The following is a 19932-nucleotide window of genomic DNA, read 5'->3' on the forward strand; positions in this document are numbered from 1 at the left end:
AGAGCCGGCACAACCTTCCCCGGCCTTGCTGCTCCTCCCCTGCAGTCAGGGGAAGGTGATAGAGTGAGTCGGATAACCAGGAGAGTGTTTATTTGTTCTGAATATGTTTGCGCTAAACATATATGTGTATATATAACAGTCAGCTCTGTGTCAATTTGTATGGAAATATTCACAGCACGTACTAAGTTACTTTGCCATGAGTGAGAGCTCTGCATTTCTGCTGCTGGAGGAGTTCAGAAGGATAATTGAGTAGAAGAATTCCATCCTTGCCCTGCTTGTTCAGTGGCTTTTTCAGGCATTGGAGACCATGTTGGTGTTTTGGATGTTTTGCCCTGTATTCGTTAAATAACAGGTTCTTGCCGTGAAGCCCCCACTTTACAAATTATAGGTACCTGATGTCACTGAATTTATGCTTATTCTCAAATACCGAATGACAGGTTACTGCTTGTGCCAGGATAAAACTGCTCCTAGCTTTAGAAAAATATTTGTTTTTGTGAACTTTAATAGAATCATGGAATTGTTTGCATTAAAAGGGACCTTGAAGATCATCTAATTCCAAACCCCCTGCTGGGGCAGGGACGCCTTCCACTAGATCAGGTTGGTAAAGGTCCTGTCCAACCTGGCCCTGAACTCTGTTTTGCTCTAGTGGGAAAACCTGCTGCCTTTCACAATGCTTGCCTTGGACACTGACCACTTTAAACAAAGATATGAATAAAACCTCCCTTCTCCTTTCGCTTTATCATAGCTACTAGCTAAGGAACTTGCGAAGTACGATTTAGATCAAATGTTGAGCGCAAATTTTTTAAATAAATGCTGAATTGCTTTTAATGACTTAATCCTGGAAAGAAACTTAATTTTTGATTTAATATCTAAAACTCTCAGTACATATGGTGTATGTATATAGTGTCAATTTATTGGGTATTTTAATGATCTGAATTTGGTTTAGCAATGGTGTACAAGTATCTCAATGAGAAAGCTGAAAAATTCTGCAAGTAAACCTCCCCTACTTATGGGGTTTTTAGAAGGTGTTGACAACTTTATCATGTCCTACGGTTGTTTTTAAAGTAATCACAGCAAAAAACTAGTTTGTAAAGATTCACTTGATCTGTTGTCTTCATTTTAATTTGGAATGAAAGAAAGCAATAAAGTTCACTTCAAGTTCTACAAGTGGTTATGTAAAAGTACTTTATATACAGAATAACTTGAGCTAAAGCATTAATATGATGAATAAAGAAGGAATGAAGAAATATCTAATACAGGCATGCTTTGCATGCCATTGCTTCTGTAGCCATTGTTTGCATTCCATTGCTGATTAAAAGTTCTGTTGTCAGGCTTGCAGACAAAGTAGCCGAGTTCTGTGGAGAGTATGAAGCAAATTTTCCTGTAAGGATTAATGTAAGAGTGAGGAAATGTATACAGAAGCCTAAATACAGAAATTTAAATACATAAGGGTAATGAGATTGAAAATGTGATTTAAGATTTTCAGTTGGAGTATTCTGGTTACCTCTTTATGCAAGTGAAAACAGTCACTTTTAGTCTTCCTGAGCTGATTTTCTGAATTCATCTGGAAAAAGAAGATAAGGATTAGGTATTTGGTCAAATCAAGCGTTTGAGATCCCTTGGAATGGTTGTCAGTTGAAGGAAGCCAACATCTTGTCTACTTGATGATACCAATTATCTTGCATAGGTGCTACAAGATAACACATCAGTTCTTATGAAATAAATTGCTTTGATAGCAGTCTTTCAGATAAGTACCTGCACTTCTCAAGTGTCATCCTTTGTGGACAGTGATTACACTCAGATCTTCCTTACCATGCTTTCTGTCTTTCTTTTTTTAAAAAGCAGCTGTAGTACCACTGAGGGCTAGTGTCAAACCTTTAAGAACAGCAGAGACTTGAATAAAAGGTAGACAAAGTTCAAGTACCTATAACTTGCCTGCCATATTTGAAATGTGTTCTTTCTCTATTTCTGATTTTTCATCCTTAATCTTAGTTGCAGCAAAGGCTTTAGTTTCAAGTCCTTCACACTAGTAAGATTAGATCAGCATATATGATCTACTGAAGCTTGTGCCTGTGAAATATAAGAACAATATTTAAGAAATACCTTTTTAATGACATTTTTTTCCAGATTTGATAGCAATAATGTCTATGCTGCAAAGGATTTTTAAGTACTATGTGTTTTACAAAAGCAGCAGGTGCTCAGAGTGTGCAGGAAAAAGCTAAATAATTTGATTCAGGACTCTGATCCTAAACACACCCTAATTAACGAAATCTGTTTTTGCTGTTTGTTGCTGTACAATGCAATAATGAGACCATGTGAGTAAAATAGGGAAGTGATTGTCATGTGGCCCTTGCAGAAGAAGTACTTCTGCTTAGCTGGATACCCTGTTCCAGGAGACAGGGCTGTACGTCACTGCTGGCTTAAGGGCTTGGGAATGAGGAAATGTTGTAGATGACAGAGCTCCCTTTGAAGGATGGTGGCTTAATTAGTAAGAGTATAATGTGAACTGTGGAAGGCATACTATCAACAATTAACCTCTCAGACCCCTACCAAAAAGGCTGTGCACTGCTGCATTTAGATACTTTGAGTCTTCTGAGATACACCTCTCCATAGGAAGACTTTCCCTACTTCCAGAACTCCTTTGAAGCTGTTAGTGTTTGCTAGCTGGTGCCAGGCTGCCAACTTCTTCCATTATCTAAAAATGCATCTGGCTGACCACACCCTCTCATTCATGCTGTGGTGCTGTGTTTGTTGATGTTCTAGAATGAGTCTGCAGATTTTAAACGCAGAAAATGGAGAAAATGGAGGAAACATTAAGGATGATCTAACAGCAGATGACTGTGGCTTCTTCTTGGCGCCTCCAGAACCTACAGGGAGACCTTCCATTCTACGCCCGTCCCAGAAAGAAAACTTGCCACCAAAAAGTGTGGCAAAAGCAATGAAGGTAAACTTTTGCTTTTGTATTGCTTATATTCTTTCTCCTTCTGTAGTCTTTGCTACCGAATGCATAAGCTATTTGGAGCTTGAAAAATATTGTGCTCATGTTTTCCCTTTTTCTTCCTCCTGCCCCCCCTTTCTTCAAGGTAACCTTTCAGACTCCTCAAAGAGATCCTCAGACTCGAAAAATCCTAAGTCCTACTATGACAGACAAACTTGAGACTGCTTTTACACTTGATGATTGCTGTGAAGACTCGGTGGATGATGTTTTTTGTGCACTCTCTGATGCTGAGTGAGTAATGAATTCACTGCTAGTTGTATTAGCCACGTGGGATGTGCTCAAGCTAACTTTTCTGCATTACAGAACTGTAGAGTTAAAATGTAAACTACGTGACAGGACCAAAATTAATGCTGACTGATGCATGAACTTTTACAAAGGTAACTGTCAATACTTTTAAGAAAAGTTCATCTCAGTTGTAATGTTGAATACTGAACTCTAATTCCTCTATAACTGATTTCGTAGAGATGACTTAAGGTATGGATAAATAGCTTAAGAGAAAAGATACATTAGGTAGAGAATACAAAACTGTTTCTTAAAGTTTTCATGTGACAATGCAACTATTCTGAAGCTAATTTTTAAAGCTCAGCCTTAAAATATCTTCTGTTGTATGTTAAGTACTGTTGTGTTTTAAGGAGAAAAATCTGAAGAGATAAATCTTCTGAAGGGTTAGCTTGAATTGAATACTCAGTGAGTATTAAGATTAAAGAAACCCTAGCAACACAAAGTGAATATAACATCAATCACAAGTATAAACAAGTTTATGTGCCTTTATAGTCTAGCAGCCTGAGTCTCAAAGAGGCTCATGAAAGGTGTCTAGAGAGGAGCATAAAATCTACCATGTTTCAGTTTGAGGGTATCTATGACAATGTTTAGGACACCTCAATGTATATTTTTGTTACTGACTTTTTTTGCCCCTCCTTTAAACTTGTATAAACATGTGAGGCTTGTAATTTCCGATGGCAAGCAAATAGACACTTTTGTTTGTTTTGAACAACGAAGTACTTTCATTTGACCCCTATTTTTGTTGTTTGTAAGGGAGGGAAAGGAGAAGGGTGGGAACACTTAAATGTTCTTTAAATTTAAAAATTTGCTTCAACTGTTTGTTTCCATGTGTAGTCTAGTTTAGAAAAGTACTTCTGAGCTAACCACCACAATTAAATGACTTAGTCATTTATGCCCCAAACTCATTGCTTGCACAAATAAACAAAGATTTAGTACTTATAAAGTTCAAGTGAGTTAAAAGGGTCAGCACTGAATTGGTTTTAGTTAGAGCATAATTATGTGTCAACACATTGCTTGTACTGTCCTTTCTAATTTTAAAATGTGAGGATTTGTTTGTAGCAGATAATCTGCAGGGTTCAGTGTTGCTGAAGGGTGTCACTTTTGACAGGTGATGGGCATTTCAGGTATCTCACTCTTGACTGGCATTTATTAGGTTAAACACTGAAGGAGAGTAGAGTGGGAGGGACCTGAGTAGTCGGAGCAGCCTGGGGCTGAGCTATTGCAGGGAAGAGGCGCTCCAACCGGGTGAGAAGAACTTCAGCTCTTATCTCCCGCCTTTGCTTTCGAGTTTATCAAAGTGGAGTTTTTAGTGAGTGGCTTTTAATCGTGTTCTGTTCTGCAGCAGATAAGGATGGCACATAGAAATAAGAACTTTACGAAGGGACAAAACAATGGGAGGAAATCCTGTTTCAGGAAGTAATGGATTAACTCTCTGTAGTCTGAGGCTAAACCTCAGAAGTTGTGTAGAGTTTAAAGAAATGAAGTGGAGAGCAATAACTTGTAGAATTCCTAGCAATAGTGAGTACACAAACTCTTTAACTTGTTTCTTTTGTTAGAGAGTCTTACTTTCTTGCTGAAGAAGTATTTTCTTGTATATCACTGCTCTTCAGATCTACTGTTTTAGGGAGCTTGGAGTTTCTGAAGTCCAGGTTCTCTTTTGGTATGTAGGCTCTCGTAGGTGAAATGCTGGTGCATACTTTTGGGAGGAAAATGCTTGCCAGAATGACCAGACAAAGGAATGACTAGAATGGGAAAACCTGAATCATGACTTGGTTTGGTCCCAGACTTGAGTCTGTCATGACTCAGAGATGAATCTGCACGAAGATGAACCAGGAGCTGTGCTTGCGTTTGAGCTGCTTACTGTCAATAACTTCTCCTAAGCAATGTGTGTTTCTCTGTCCAGTAAAAGAGCAATGTCTGTATGCTCTGGTGAGCAGAGCAGTCTCCAGGAATGGCTGTCATAAGATAACAAAGCTGTGTAGAACAGGTAGCTTAAGAACACTGGATAACTTCTAGGATTGATCTCCCTGTAGTTCTTGTATACCTGAGCTTGTAACTTCTGACTGTTCAGGTGGCAACTGAATTCTTGCTGTTACGATACAATTTTGCTGTCAGCTGACTTATTGCAAAAAAAGGCAAATTATTCTGAGTGTGCAAAGCTACTTGTGCAAATATCTTTCTAAAGATAACTTCAAGAGATGCCTGAAAAATAACTATGGTATGTGTGGTCTTTTTTTAATGCAGCACATGTCAACAAAAGATTGAGCCTGAAGCAGACAATACACAAATGCCAGAGAAGGTCAGTGTGGCTTCTTACCCAGATGATGAGATGCCAGTGAAGAGCCGAGGATCCTACAGTATTGATTTCGATAACTTAGATGACATCAATCCTTTCCAAAGTTCAGCACAGTTGCCTTATTCTCCTGGAAATCTGCAGAAGTCTCCTGTAAAAGTAACTAGCAGCCCCAAGAAAACTACTGAAAAAAGTAATGATTCTCTTCTGACAGAAGATACAGGTCCTTCTGCTTCAACCACAGTGAATACAGAGTGTTTAAGTGAAGAGAAGCCTTTATCCTCTGCAAGAAAACCGGCACTGAGTGAGCTGGAGTCTAATAAATCCACACTGTCCCCTAAGCAAGCTCTCAGTGACTCTGAGCAGGGTGTGAAGCCTGCTTCCACAGATGTGAGCCAAACTGATAATTCAGTGGGATTAGCAGAGGCACCTACACCTCCTGGACAGTTACCTGACAGTTTAGGTCCCAGTAGTTCTGATGTAACTGGTCCTTTTAAAACTGGGGAATCGAAGTGTCAGGATGTTTTGGTAGCAGAAAAAGCTTCCACAGAAGAATCAAAGCCTGATGAAGATCTGACCATCTCCAAAGGGAAGCCTGCAGAAAAGCCTGATGTCCCCAAGGCTGGACCAGTAAAACTGGAATTTGACTTTGATAATGCCACTGCTAAAAAACCACCTCCTAGGAAACTAGGTAAAAGACCTGGAATTAAGCCACCTTCCAAAAGAATTCCTGTTACCAAAACAAAACCAGAGAATATTGAAGTGCAAAATAAAAGTAATGTGGAAGATGAAATCCCTCTTCCTAAAGCATCTTATAAGTTTGACTGGGACAAACTTGATGATCCAAACTTCAATCCATTTGGAGGAGGCTCCAAAATTTCCACCTCGCCTCGTTCTAAGCCCAGCCCTCAGAAAGTTCACCTGCAAGAGGAGCAGGATAGTACCACTTCAAGAAGGGACCCTCTTCCAGTGGAACAGGATAACTGTTCAAGTACCTTTGAAACTCCTGAAAAATCAGAACCCAAAAATCTGTAAGTAAATGTGTAGCTAAATGCAGAAGCACCTCAAACCCATGTGAGGAAAGGTGGATAGTATCTAGGTAGTTGATTCCTACTTTGACTTCTTCCCTCCAACATTGACTGAGTCTGTTGTAATCTTTGACACAATTATGTTGCAACAGCAAAGATCTCACTGGGGAGACTATCCTAAGATGACTAGCTTTAGGGAAAAGTTGTTGTTAAATCTAGAAGAATGGGAGGGAACAGGCTTAGCTGGAAGGAGCATTGGGTCATAAGGTTCTTTCCCCACTCCTCCAAGATTAGAGTAAAATGTGGAGAACCAGGTGACTGCTACTGTCTTTAAATCAAATGCCCAGGGAGTAGGCAGTTCTGTTTTCTGCTGGTCTGAGGTGTGCTGTTTCTGCCCTGTGTGTTCTTGGTATCTAAATGCTATCTCCAATAGAAAGCCCTGTCTCTGAACCTGCCTTTCCTAGAAAATCTAGTTATTAAAGTGTCAGTGTTGCTATAGACAGTCAGAACTGGCACAAGTTGGTCCTTTGACAGAAATGTTTGCTCTCTTGCTCCCTGTGTGATGTGATCAGTTACTGTTTACCAAGGTGAGAAGTTTTACTTACTGCTGACAGCGCAAACTGAAGTGTTGGATTTCCCTAGTGAAGTTCTGTGCTTTACGCTAATACAACTTTGGGAAGAGGAGCAGGCTCTTATTCTGTTCTTAATTAAACAAAAAGCCTGTCTTTTAATTAAAAAATAGTAATGAACCTAACAAATGGAAATGTGAGAACAGTGCTAAGTGAATAGAAATAAGTGATAGCACTTTGACTTTCTGCTTCCTACATAACACTGCTTCTGATGGAGGGAGAGCTTTCTGTCACTTAAGTTGTCAGCAGGCAAGACAGTGAATTTACATCCCTGCCCTCTCTAAAAAGCTTCCTGGGTTGTGAAAACTCTCAAAGAAGGCAATTTTGTTCAGTGTATTTGGTAATATAGAATTCAGACCTGTGTGACTTAAATTTTGATTTTCTTTTTTTTCTTTCTTTAGGGAAACTGTTAAGCAGAGTGTGGTAGAAGACATGCCAAGAGCTCCAGAAGAGAAGCCAGGAGTTCAAGCAGAAGCTGAATTTCCAGGAGAGAGAGACATGGTAAGGTATAACAAAGACAGCCAGTTCTTACCAGGTTGTTTCATTGAAGAGTTGACTTAGTGACTTAATCTTATGAAACCTATTTTTGATATTTTGTCTAAGAATTAGTGGGTTTATGCATCTTTAGCAACTCTAAAAGGAGTATCAACTGTGTGGACTTGTCTTTTGAAGGTAACATCAGAGACAGCCAAATTGGTACCTTGATATTTAGTATCTTTTTTGATCAGCAGTCACATATAAGGACAAACATAAGGGTGTGGACTATAAAAACAAAAGTGACTCCTGTATAATATGAGCTCAGTGTTGGGAGTTTAATTTCTATGCCTGTGAACCCTTGTTTCATTATGTTGGCTACCCAGCTAATTTATGACAAACCAATTTGATCATTATAATGATTTTCATTACATTTAAGTAATTATTTTAACAGTAAAAGATTGTGTTTTTTCTCATCAGGAGGAGCAAATGGACGCATCTAAAATGTCTTCAGCTCATAATGTCCCCTCTCAAGATAATTTGGTTTCCTCTGACAGTGGAAAAAAGGCAGTGTCTGCAGAAGTTAAACCTCTTTCCCACAGAACTGAAATAACAGCAGTTGAGGAGACACCTGATGCTGAACCTGAAGAATTCTTCAGACCATCATCTGAGGGTAAGGGCATTTCTTTAAAACAGACTGAAAATATAATGTTACAATAACCTGTGTGTATATATTTTTCTAGCTCAGTTTTGGCATGGATTTTAGTTTTGTCTCTTATTCTACACTTCTGAAAGGACTGCAAAGCCTACAATAACTAGCAGTGCTGGGAAAAGTACCTAAGCCTATTTCTAACTTTCTCTGCTTTAAGCTAAGTTCACAAAGCTGGGTATTAGTGTTCAGCTGTCTGGGAGGATAAAATTTAGGCTGGTACAGAAACAATCTGTTTAGAGTTTCTGTGGCAGTTTTCTGTGCTGAAAAAGCACTCCTTCAAAATAATTTCTAGTATTAAAGCCTTTGTAAACTGAAAGCAATGTAACTGTCTGTAGTTGTGAGTCTTGTAGATTACTGCAGTCTTAGCACTACTTGAATACTGGTTTCATATTACGATGTGGATGGTCTTTCTGCACTGGCATGCTTGTCTTGAAAGCTTCCTACACAGCTGTGACTTGACCACTTGGTGGGGTTATTCCTTGTAGAAGCATTGTGTGGAAGGATGAGGAAATTATTTCACTGCAGTGCAGTCTGTCATTGACCTTCAGAGTGGAGTGGAATCAGTATGTTGGGAAATGGCTATAACTTCATTGTTCAAGTCTGAGCTGTGGACCAGTTTTAATAGTGAGACTGACAGCTGTAGTCTTTCTTGGGGCATTGTGAAAAATAGTAGAATATCTGAGTGTGCTTGTCACTTTAACCACAGAACAACAGAAGTTCTTCAGCTGTGTTAAATTCTGCATATACTTACAGAAGTGAAGAACTAGAACTCATGAGAACGAAAGCAGTATTTGCTTTATACACATATCCATTTGTTTCTGTCTGTGGTAAGACCATATGATATCTTCATTGTACCTTTTCTGTTTTTTTCCAGTCCTAGGAACGGGCATAGAAATAGACTATCTGGAACAATTTGGGACTTCATCAGTAAGTATGACATTGAAATGTTTTGTTTGCTTCCCTGGCAGGGTGGGGAGGGAAAGCAAAGGTGAAACTGTGAAACCTTAAATGTTTTTGTGAAATAACTTCACTTTGAATTGTCTGCAGAAATACAGGTTCTGTTCCAAAGGAATTGTGGTGACAAGGCTGGGCAGGGGGTGGTGGTGGAAAGGAAATGTATTTATAAGCAATTGAACTGAAAATTAGAGATCTCTTGCTTTCAGTTTGCAAAGGTGCTGTTTTTTCTTTAATAGCAGTGAAAGCAGTGTGGATGGTGTTTCACTTCTGGTGGTTGCAAGAACAACATGATGCATTGAAAGTGCAAGATCATTTTTTCAAAAATATTTTTAAACTCTTTTTTGCTTTATGGCCAGTTTCAGGAAATTTGTCTCTAAATTGGGCATGTCATGTTTTAATCAGTTCAGCTTCATTATTCTTTCTCCTGCTTGGGTCCAGAGTAAGAGTAGCCCTGAATGTACAGTGAATACACTGAATTGGAGTTGGTTTTGGTCATGCTGTGTTTGTCCTTATTATTTTCTGTGAATGACATACACTGTTCCTTCAGCTTACAATACTATCCTCCCCTTTCAGTGTCTTCTGCTGGTTTTGAGTAGTTCATAAATGTTTGCCCTTTTGATTCTGTCTGTGAGCAGATCGAGTTCACTTGATATTACATAAGGACTTAATCATGTGGGCACAGAGTTCTCTTATGTAATTTTTCTCTTGAGAACAATGCTCTGGCCACTGAAGAACAGGCTCACCCACTCTCCAGAGGATTGTTTGTGTGTGTGTGTGGGATGTGTGTGTTATGCTCTGAAACAGCATATCTGCCAGTTTATGCCTATTTTCCTTCAGTTCAAAGAGTCAGCCTTAAGAAAACAGTCACTGTATTTGAAGTTTGACCCTCTACTGAGAGACAGTCCGAGAAAACAGTACCAGAAATTGATTGAAACAAATGAAAGTGTCATCACAGCTCCACCTCAGCAGAGGTAGGTATTGACTTAGTCTAGGCTGTAGTACATAAGATCAGAGTTGTTTAGATTGGAAAAGAACTTCCAGATCAAGTCCAACAGTTAATCCAGCATTCGTGAGTCTACCTCTAAAATGTGTCTCCAAGTGCCACATCTACATGTCTTTTAAATTTCTCCAGGGATAGTGACTCCATCACTTCCCTGGGCAGCCTGTTCCAATGCTTGATCACCTTTTCAGTGAAGAAATTTCACCTAATGTCCAATCTAAACCTCCCCTGGTGCAACTTGGGGCTGTTTCATCTAGTCTTGTTCCTTGGGGGAAGAGACCAACACCCCCCTGGCTACAACCTCCTTTCAGATTGTTGTAAAGAGTGAGATGGTCTCCCCTGAGCCTCCTCTTCTTCAGGCTGAACACCCCCAACTCCCTCAACCTCTCCTCATCAGACTTTTGTTTCAGACCCTTCTCCAGCTCTGTACCCTTCTCTGGACTTGCTCCAGTACCCCAGTGTCTTGTAGTGAGGGGCCCAAAACTGAACACAGGATTTGTGTGGCCTCTTGTAGTGCCCTGGTCCTGCTGGGCACACTATTGCTGGTACAGGAGCTTTACAAGGAAAGGCAGCACTTGAATTTAATGATGTATGTTTGTTTATTTTTAGTCCTGTTCCTGATTTAAATAAATTGCTTGAGGAACCTGAAAAGCCTCTAGTGAGTCTTCAAAATGAAGAAAAACCAAAAGGACTAGATCTTCTGGGGACATTTACAACTTCTGTAAGGGTGCCTACAGTGCTATCAGGTTTCATGTTGGTATTTTGGGAAAGGGATAGCCTAGGTTCTCGAGACTTATGCAGATACTTTAAAGATCACAGAATGTGATAAATGTTTATTTAAACTCTTGTCTTAAACCAGGTTGGATACTCACTTATATCAAAGTTGAACTTTTTGATGGACTTCATTTTCTTAAGTATTAAATTTTTTTTTGGTGAAAACTGGTGCCATTGCATATGGTCTAGGAGAACTTGAGCTGTTTTTAAGAATGCTTTAGTAAGGCAATTATTTTTTTTTTTTAATGCAAGTGAAGCCACAAAAGAGAAACTTGCTTTTTAGTTGCACTTTGATTAAACTCAATGCTTTATAGTCTATGGTTTATAGCTTGAACAGCCTTTTGTGGACAGATCTGCACACAGCAGTTCATCCTGAAATGGTCTTTTTTTTGCTTGTGGAGAACAGTGTGGTGTCATCTGCTTTGTAGCATCTTTTGATAGCTGTAATTGGTGGATAGCAGTTCTGGTTGCACCGTGTAGATGTCTTTTAGAACCATGTAGTTACCTTTAAAGTAAGAAAGTTACGGAGGTATTTTGTGTGTTAAAGTAATCTGTGTTGACTTAGCATTGAATTATGTACATAGATCTAATCAATGGCACTAATCAAGGACTCTTGAAACTTTCCTTTTTTTTTTTTTTTTCTCTCTTTACAGGACACAGGTCCCCTAATTCCAGACTCCCTGAGTGGTGATGTTCCTCCAGTCCCTTTTGCTGCTTCTACAGACACTGCTGTGGATGCTATTATAGATGTGCTGAAATACAGCCAAAAAGACATGGATGCAATGGTATGGTGGCCCTTGCAAAGCTGAACTTGGCATAGCTTGGAAATTCCCTTTGTTTAGATTATCTGGGATAAGTCTCTACTTTGTAGGTCTTCTCATCATACTTGACATAGGCATCTCACTCTGAAAAGCTGTGTTCTTGATGGGAACTGTGGGAATAAAACTCCTGAGAACTAATACCTAATAAAATAGGTTAAACTTCATTTCTAGTTAGGTTCTGCCTTAGAACTGGTCAGCACGTGTTATCAGATGGGATGGGCAGGCTTAACATCAGTGATCTGAATATTTTCTGTTCAGTGCTGTGATCGAGTCTTTTTTTTGTGGGACCTGAAGGCACAACAGTATGTCCAGCTAACAAAGTGAAGGTGAGATCTGGAGCTCACTCTGGAGGAGAAAGATATTAATGGGGGAGGGAAATAAGAAGTTGATAGGATTTCAAGCATATTCTGGAACTACAGAAGTTGTCTTTAAACCCCCATTTGCTTACTGATGCAAGATTTGTGTGCCCACTCACTTAAAAAATTTGAGTGCTTGATTCATTATGGCTTCTGGGTTATGTAACTTTACAAACACTAAATAATGTAAGAGGAGTATCTAAGCTTAAATGCCCTTAAAGCTAATCATGTCACTTCAAAATTAACTTGAGCAAAAAATGGAGCATCAAAATTCCTGACTGCTGTACTGCAGGCAGCAAGGGACACCTTTTAGTGCATTGATCTAAAATAAAGAATTTATATATGGTAGGAAGGGGGAAAGCTTGTAATATCTTAAAATTGCTGCTCTAATTTCTTGTTTGAAAGAACTGTTTTACACATGCAAATATAATTATAGGTGCGACTGGATGGCTCCAGCTGTGTAACTTAAACAAGTAAAAAGGCTTGGAATTTACTATATTAACTTTAAAGGAAGATAAAATAAATTTTAAGATTTATTTTTTTTTTTGTCTGAAACAAGTCGAGAGTAGGAGAAAAGGGAAAATCTATTTTCCTTCCAAGCAAATACAGCACTTAGGAAAGTGCTTTCTTGGGGTCTACTGAACCATTTCTGAGCTTGCAAGTGAAAGTTTCTAGCGTGTTTCCATCTTCACATATTTTTGCTTTTGTAACATTTGTTTCTAGCATAACTATCACTACTCCTTCCTCTTTAGTTTTTGTACATTCTATTTTCACTTGTGCCCCTCTTCCTGTCATCTGAAATATTTCAATAAATTTAAAATTAGTCTGCTCCAAAATAAATACTGGAAATGAGTGTACTACAGTGTACTGTGCAGTTTTGGGGCAAAATTAGCAGTCTTGGCATTTGGCAAAGAGTGCTTATGCTGCTTAATATTTTTACTGTGAGCTCTGCTTTAATTCAGCTGATGTGAAATGGGTATGATTATTCTTAAATGAGTTGAAGAATCTTTTAATCCTCCCCCTACCATGTTTCCAGCTTTGGTGTTGAACATAAATTGCTCCAAACAGCAACTTGATCTTGAATAGGCTTCTGGTATTTTTTTCTCTCGTGTTAAGATTAACAGGTTTGTGTCATGCTTTTTTTTTTGTCTACCTTGTAAAGAGGAGAGAAATATGTCTCTTATTTGAGAGAATGTTCCTTGGCCAGTTTTGTTCTTTCAGAAATTTTAATGATCTGCATATACAGTGAGTAAGAGTAGCCAAGAGGTTGATCTTGCCTTTTGAAGACATATTAAGTATGATGAAGACATAGTGGTTATCATGTATGCAAAATAATATGTATCAATCTAAAGCTTATTTAAGTCAAGTTTGTAATGAAACAATTTTGATTCTGCTAATCAATTGGAACTTATCTCTCTCCATGTTGGGTTATAAGTATACCTAAACTGCCCTTCAGACTGTTTTTAGTATCAAATATTTTTATCTCTTCCTGTGCAAGAAGTGAAGGTTTACTTTTTCACCCTCACAGGTTCAGGAGAAAGAGATGGAGACTGAGAAATGGAAAAACAAGTATAATAAGCTTTATATGGAGTACCAGGAAATGGGGTATGAACCTGTCCTGACTTTTATATCTACTTATTTACTCCAGATGCTTTTTCTAACATATGTTCAACATTTTTTTTTCATGGTTTTTAGAAAAATAGTTGCTGAGTTTGAACAGACAATAACACAAGTTATGGGTAAGTTCCTAATTTACACTTTGAATGCCTTGAGGGGCTGGGGCCTGCTTAGCCTAGGGTGACTAAGTGGGGTTAGTACTCTTTCACCTGTGATGAGATTAATATTTCAAGTGCTTCCAGGGTGAGTGTAAGGTTTCTGACAAGATAGTTAGACTAACAATTTTATGCACATTCATACAGACATGATATCACTTGGTAGGTAGCAATGAGTTCCTGAATCAGGCATGAACACATTTGACTTTTTCTTATTCTCCAGTGGAGTGTGAGTTGTTGCTTCATTAAAGCTGGCAGATCTGGTTGTCAGCACTTTGTGTTAACTGCTTATTATCTGACATCGTTTAAGTGGCGAGATATAACTGGGAGTACTTGCTGGACAGACCCAGCCTTTGCTTCAGTCAAGTTTGTGGCTTCAAAACTAGGAAAGACATATAGTGAAACTCTCGTTGTATAGGTGCATTTTCTTAGTTCAAAGCTGAATAGACACATCTATGCCTTGTTTGAATTTAGTTCTTTAAGAAGACTGAATATTGTGCTAGCTTTTTTGTGCTTCTTTAAGCCTGTGGGAAACGTAGCTCAGGTCTGCTAAGGTTTGCTATGTTAGTTTGACTTGTTAACCCAGTCTTCTTCAGATCTTCCAACTATTGTGTATGTTTTAATGAAAACAAATATTTTTGAATTCTTTGCTTCTATCACAACATTTGAGGCTCCTGTTATGGTAAACTCGGGTGAAGTGTTTTGACTACATTGCAGGAGAGACAGTGCTTTAGGCCAACACCTTGTCATCAGTGTTTAATGGCCTTAATTTCCGTGTGAGGTAGCATGTAGCAAATAGACAAGGACTTCTTTCTTAAAAGCACACATGTGGTATCTTTCCAGATGAGAGGCTACGTTGTGAAACCCTTTGTGCTTTAAGAGCAAGAATTGAAGGCATGGGGGCTGCTATCTGTCTATTCTATGGAACTAGTTTTATGCTAATGCAATAACTGTAACGAGTTAACTCCACTTTCTCTAGAGGACTCTCAGAAGCAGAAGGAAATCTCAAGGAAAGAAATGCAGAAGCTGATGGAGGAGAAGCAGCAAGCTTTATCAGATCTCAACTCCATGGAAAAGTCTTTCTCTGAACTCTTCAAACGACTTGAAAAGCAGAAAGAGGCACTAGAGGGTTACCACAGAGTAAGGATGCTATAATGCAAATAATATCCTTCAAGATAAATGAGATTTAGTGGAGAGGAAATAGTGGAATTTCAGAAGCAGCCATTAATTAGCGAGTATAGGCACTACCTGGAAAACTGGGTACTAAGTTCTTTCTTTAAAGATGATAAAAAATTACTAGCTTGTTGTATTTAGTAGTGACTTAAAGTATAATAATGACATCTGTTAGAAGCCAAAGTTTCTTCAAACAGAAGTGAGCTGGTTCTTGCTGCACACATGTCATTTTTGTTTATCATAGAGACACCCTAATGTAGCAACTACTGCACAGGAGCAGCTTGTTTTCCTTACATCATGTTGAATGGATGTTGAAGAAGGTTTGCTATTACAAGTCAGATTGATAATAGTTCATTGTATGCTCTTTACTAAGTTGTGGTTTTTGTTAAAGCTAAAATCAGGCCTTCATTCTGCAGCTTCTTCAGAGGCTGGAGGAAGGAAGCTAATGAGGAACATAAGCTATGGCTTCTTACTGCATAAAATGCATGAAAATTGATTCAGCTGACATTTAAAAAAAGCGCCTTCAAATTTTTTCATTCAGTTATCCTTAAACTCAAGCTTATAACTAGCCTATTACAAGTTTCATGGTAGTCTAGGTTTGAGAAACAGGCAGGATGACTGTGTTAAAACTTTAGTTTCTTCTTAGACTTCCTTCATCTTGTGTCCCTTCCATTTCTACCCTAAATTCAGAAACCCTTTCCTTGGCACAGAAACAAACTTGGAAACAAAGTTGCTAAATTCAAGAGCTGCAATTAGTAGGGAGTCTTAGCACTTGTTTCAAACAGTTCCAACTTTCTATAATAGCTAATAAAATATCTTCATAGTGTGCCTAGCAATGTAACTTTCTTGCTGTTAATATTGTATTAATTTACATTGGGGTCCACAGCCTGAATCTTTTCATGGGTTGTCTGAAGAAGTTGGATTTGTAGCTATTCTTTGGACAATTGCAGCTTAAGACAAAGATGATTTAAAAAAAAAAGAAAACAACAAAGCCAACCAGTGACTGTAGTTTTAGTGACCTTCGCCTTTACTACAGTTTGCTACTAAATAATGTATTGGGAGGGACACAGGGTGAATAAATCTTAGTTTGCAAAGTTCAGGTGGTTGAAAGGAGCCATTTTAGTCTGTGTAGGTCTGTGGGACTTCACAGCTGTTCCTGCTACCCTGGTGAGCAAATACTGCCACTCGGGTGTATTCAAACAGCCCATTTGTCAGGTGGAGAGACTCTTCATCTACTGGCACATAAAAAGCTGACTAAGGTTCTTGGTTTTTGGGACAGAATGAAGAACTTTTGAAAAAATGTGCTGAGGACTACTTGGCTAGAATTAAAAAAGAAGAGCAGCGGTATCAGGCACTAAAGGCACATGCAGAGGAAAAGCTGCAGCGGTAAGTACCGTGTCAAGAAGGCAAGTACTGGGAGTGAAGTATATACTTCTCACAGTTGCTGCAGAATGTGTTTCAATAATACCAGAACTTGTCTTAAATATGTTTAATTTTGAGATTAGTCAAAAGTACAAGCATGTAGTGTGATTTGCTGTGCTGACTGAAGGGGGCATTGACACCACCTTGCAACCATTTCAGAGCAAACGAAGAAATTGCCCACATTCGGAACAAGGCTGAGTCAGAGGCTGCGGCGCTACAAGCGACTCTGCGCAAGGAACAGATGAGGAACCAGTCTCTGGAGAGGAGCCTTGAACAAAAGGTTAGTCAAAATGCCACGGGTGAGCCTCTTCAAGCTATTGCCTTAGACTAGGTCAAGAACTCCCCTGTATCAGTGCTAGAAGTAATTGTGCTAACTGTGCTGGTTTTGGTGGCTGCTGTCCTAGCAGGGTGAGGGAAATAGGCTTTGAAAACAAAGACACAACTGTATTATGTCAGGACTTAACTGTATGTGTAGATTTTTTTTGGAGCACGAGGTTTGTTCCCATAGGTGGATTGTAGAAGTGAGGAGGTGTCAGGAGATTACCTGAACTACTGAAAGAGGTGGTGATCTAACAAGTAAACATGAAACAGAGCAGAATTTGGAAATAAATCTTGAATAACTCTTTGGTTCAACTTGTTCATGAACATGTTAGCTGTTAGCACTGATACAGATTGACTGTATATGACTGAAGTCTTCAGTATTGTTCAGGCCACTAATTCTTGTACTTTGTTCCATTTTGCATAGGTAAAGTCTTACAATGTTTTGTAAAGGGCCATCAGTTTCCTTTGTTGGAACCCTTCAAAGGAAGAAGCTTTTTGAGGGTTAAAAGTCACAGCTGGAAATGCATCCAGTTTTCCCGTGTCATGGTTGTCTCTGCCAGCACTGAAGACTCAAAAATGGATAATGCTGACACTCCTATTATGGAAAAATCCCATATTTTTTTTTTTGATGTTCAGGCTTACAGCTAAGGTTTGCATAGCTGAGGAAACAGTAAGCCTGTAACTGGAGAGATGAGACAAGCCATTTAACACAGAACTGGTTTTGGTCTTGTCATAAATACAGTAATACTTTATGTTAATTCTTATTAAAAGGGTTTGACCATATAAGGAATTCTACAAACTGGAAATTGTAATTCTTTTCAGTGAAAGTATAAAAGCATTATTTTGAAGTGTCTTGTGAAGATTAAAATCTAAACTGTTGTCGTCTTGCATTTCCATGTGCCTAACAAAGACTTTGAGTCTGAAAAGTCTCATTTCCCTGGATCAGTTGTTCTCCATGTATTAGGGAAAGTCTGGAAGAAGTAGAAACAGTTTAGTGGATTCTGGCTCATTTCCTGAGGCTCTCAAGGATGCCATGTGCCCTTTGACATAGTAGACTGTCCTTAAATTTGCATAAGTCACTATCCTGTAAATGCACTTTCTGTTCTATTTGCTGACAAACATGTCTCCTTGGAACTCAATACAAGGTGGTAGCACAGTTTGGACATACCTGAAGCTCACTCTTTTCTTTCTTCCACAGACTAAAGAAAATGATGAACTAACGAAAATCTGTGATGACTTGATCTCGAAGATAGAAAAAAATTGATATCTCTACTGTCTTGTAAATATGTTTAGTTTCTCTGACTTGCTGTCTTGTGTGTTTACTCACTTTTTTATGTATGTGGGAAAAAAATAAAATTTTTGATTCACACTTGTCTGGCATATTGGCTGCATCTTTTGTGGAAACATCTGTAAACTTAAGTAACAATGTCTTGCACACCATTTTTACATGTAACTCAAAAGAAAAATTTTAATTGTCATACTTTCAGTCTGTTCCCTCTGTAGTCCTGATCTGGCTTTGCTGTGGGGGCTCCTCATGGGCCCTATGTCTCTATTCTGCACTTTCTGCTCTCACTTAAAGAACTCCAGAGTTACAAGACTCTAATAAAACTGGACCTGTCACAAGTGCTATAAAGTATTTACTGATGTAAAAAACAAAACTGGAACTTCAGTTTGATTTTGTGCTTTAAGAGGAGCTGGAGTGATTTTGTTTTTGCAGACAAGCTAAGCAGAGGGCTGAATAGCAGGACTGATTGCTTGCTACTCTGTGGGGTTTTTCCATGTCATTAGTCTGTCTGATGCTATTGATTTTAAAGTCCCCAGTCAAGAGCTCCCTCATCCTGCTTGTAGAGGAAACCTTTGAGAGATGTAGGCTGCAGGTCATAGGTTGTGATGAAGTCAGCTCTAGGCAATAGCAGACATCTCAGATGAGATGTTATTACCTAACAGACATTAACAGGGTTGACTCATGGCAAGCTTACAGCTTTTTACTTCTAATATTACTTGGGAGGTTATTCCCTCACTTGCCTGGCTTGTGTGCTCTTAACTGCGGTTGGAGCCTTTCTCAAGCTCATGTTAGGCCACACTTAGCACAGGTTGAGCATAGAGCCACAGAAGTTAGACCTGTGCTTTCCTTTCCTGGTGTTGGATTATGTCTGTGGTCTGAGGAGCCCGACTGCCAGGTCTGGGGGCTTTATTAGGGATAAGCCTGCAATCCTAAGTCTTTCCACAAGATGTAGCTGCTGCTCTTTGAAACAGGGACATTACTCGGCTGGGTGGAGCTGGAGGTTGTCGCTCTTCTCTAGTCGTGCTTAATGCTAACGAAATAATTGTTTTCATGGTTTTCTCTTGGAAAGGATGAAGAGCTGCACAGCAGTGAATGATAAGATTTACTGTAAACAGTGACAATGCTATCTGGAGTTTTTGTGCTACACCACTCTATGCACCTTTAGGAAACTGCTATATCAGGGAACACTGGGGTCTTCCTTACCTTCCTGAAGAGGATGAGTGAGCAGATTTTGTATCTGGGAGTCCCTAAGACTTTACTTCAAGACATTGCCCATCCTTGAGCTTGGATAACTATTTCCTCACCAAAGGTTGTGGGCCTGAAGGGGCCTCTGCATTTTAAACAGCTCAGAAGGGATGGTTTCTTTTTCTTTGCAGGTGCAATATGTACCTCCGACTTAATACTCACACCACCTGTAAGATTTTAGTATTTTGTAATTCCTACCTGAAAAGTATTGTTTAAATATTACCTTCCTTATTTTAAAGAACTGTTCTGGTTACTTTCTTATGCTGAACATCCTCTTCAGAAGAATTCAACCTTACAGCATACAATGGAGGTACCCAAATGCACATTTAATGAACTTGTGTGAGCTGTTGTGTGGAAAGTACATGTGTGTTTCAGTGGGATTAGTGTTTG

General features: G+C 38.9%; 1 protein-coding gene across 1 annotated transcript; it reads left to right on the forward strand.

The window, feature by feature from the left end:
* The first annotated feature begins 2716 nt into the window (after positions 1–2716).
* On the forward strand, positions 2717–18392 carry TACC3 (transforming acidic coiled-coil containing protein 3). Its single transcript, XM_018088577.3, has 15 exons — positions 2717–2944; positions 3084–3229; positions 5525–6604; positions 7632–7731; positions 8185–8377; positions 9291–9343; positions 10211–10344; positions 10983–11094; positions 11801–11932; positions 13853–13929; positions 14020–14063; positions 15076–15236; positions 16549–16655; positions 16851–16971; positions 18211–18392. Exons 1-15 carry the CDS (start codon positions 2765–2767, stop codon positions 18274–18276), a joined length of 2706 nt encoding a protein of 901 aa, XP_017944066.1. The 5' UTR covers positions 2717–2764; the 3' UTR covers positions 18277–18392.
* Positions 18393–19932: the final 1540 nt, after the last annotated feature.

This window comes from Manacus vitellinus, unplaced genomic scaffold (genome assembly GCF_001715985.3).
Source record: "Manacus vitellinus isolate BGI_N305 unplaced genomic scaffold, ASM171598v3 scaffold_0_pilon, whole genome shotgun sequence".
In the NCBI taxonomy this organism is placed as follows: Eukaryota; Metazoa; Chordata; class Aves; order Passeriformes; family Pipridae; genus Manacus; species Manacus vitellinus.

What these genes read in the sequence shown, in the direction of transcription:
- TACC3 (XM_018088577.3), top strand. Translation starts at nt 2,765, where the DNA reads ATGAGTCTGCAGATTTTAAACGCAGAAAATGGAGAAAATGGAGGAAAC. An exon ending in GTGTGGCAAAAGCAATGAAG is followed by an intron (nt 2,945 to 3,083) that starts GTAAACTTTTGC and finishes CCTTTCTTCAAG; the next exon opens with GTAACCTTTCAGACTCCTCA. An exon ending in TGTGCACTCTCTGATGCTGA is followed by an intron (nt 3,230 to 5,524) that starts GTGAGTAATGAA and finishes TTTTTAATGCAG; the next exon opens with CACATGTCAACAAAAGATTG.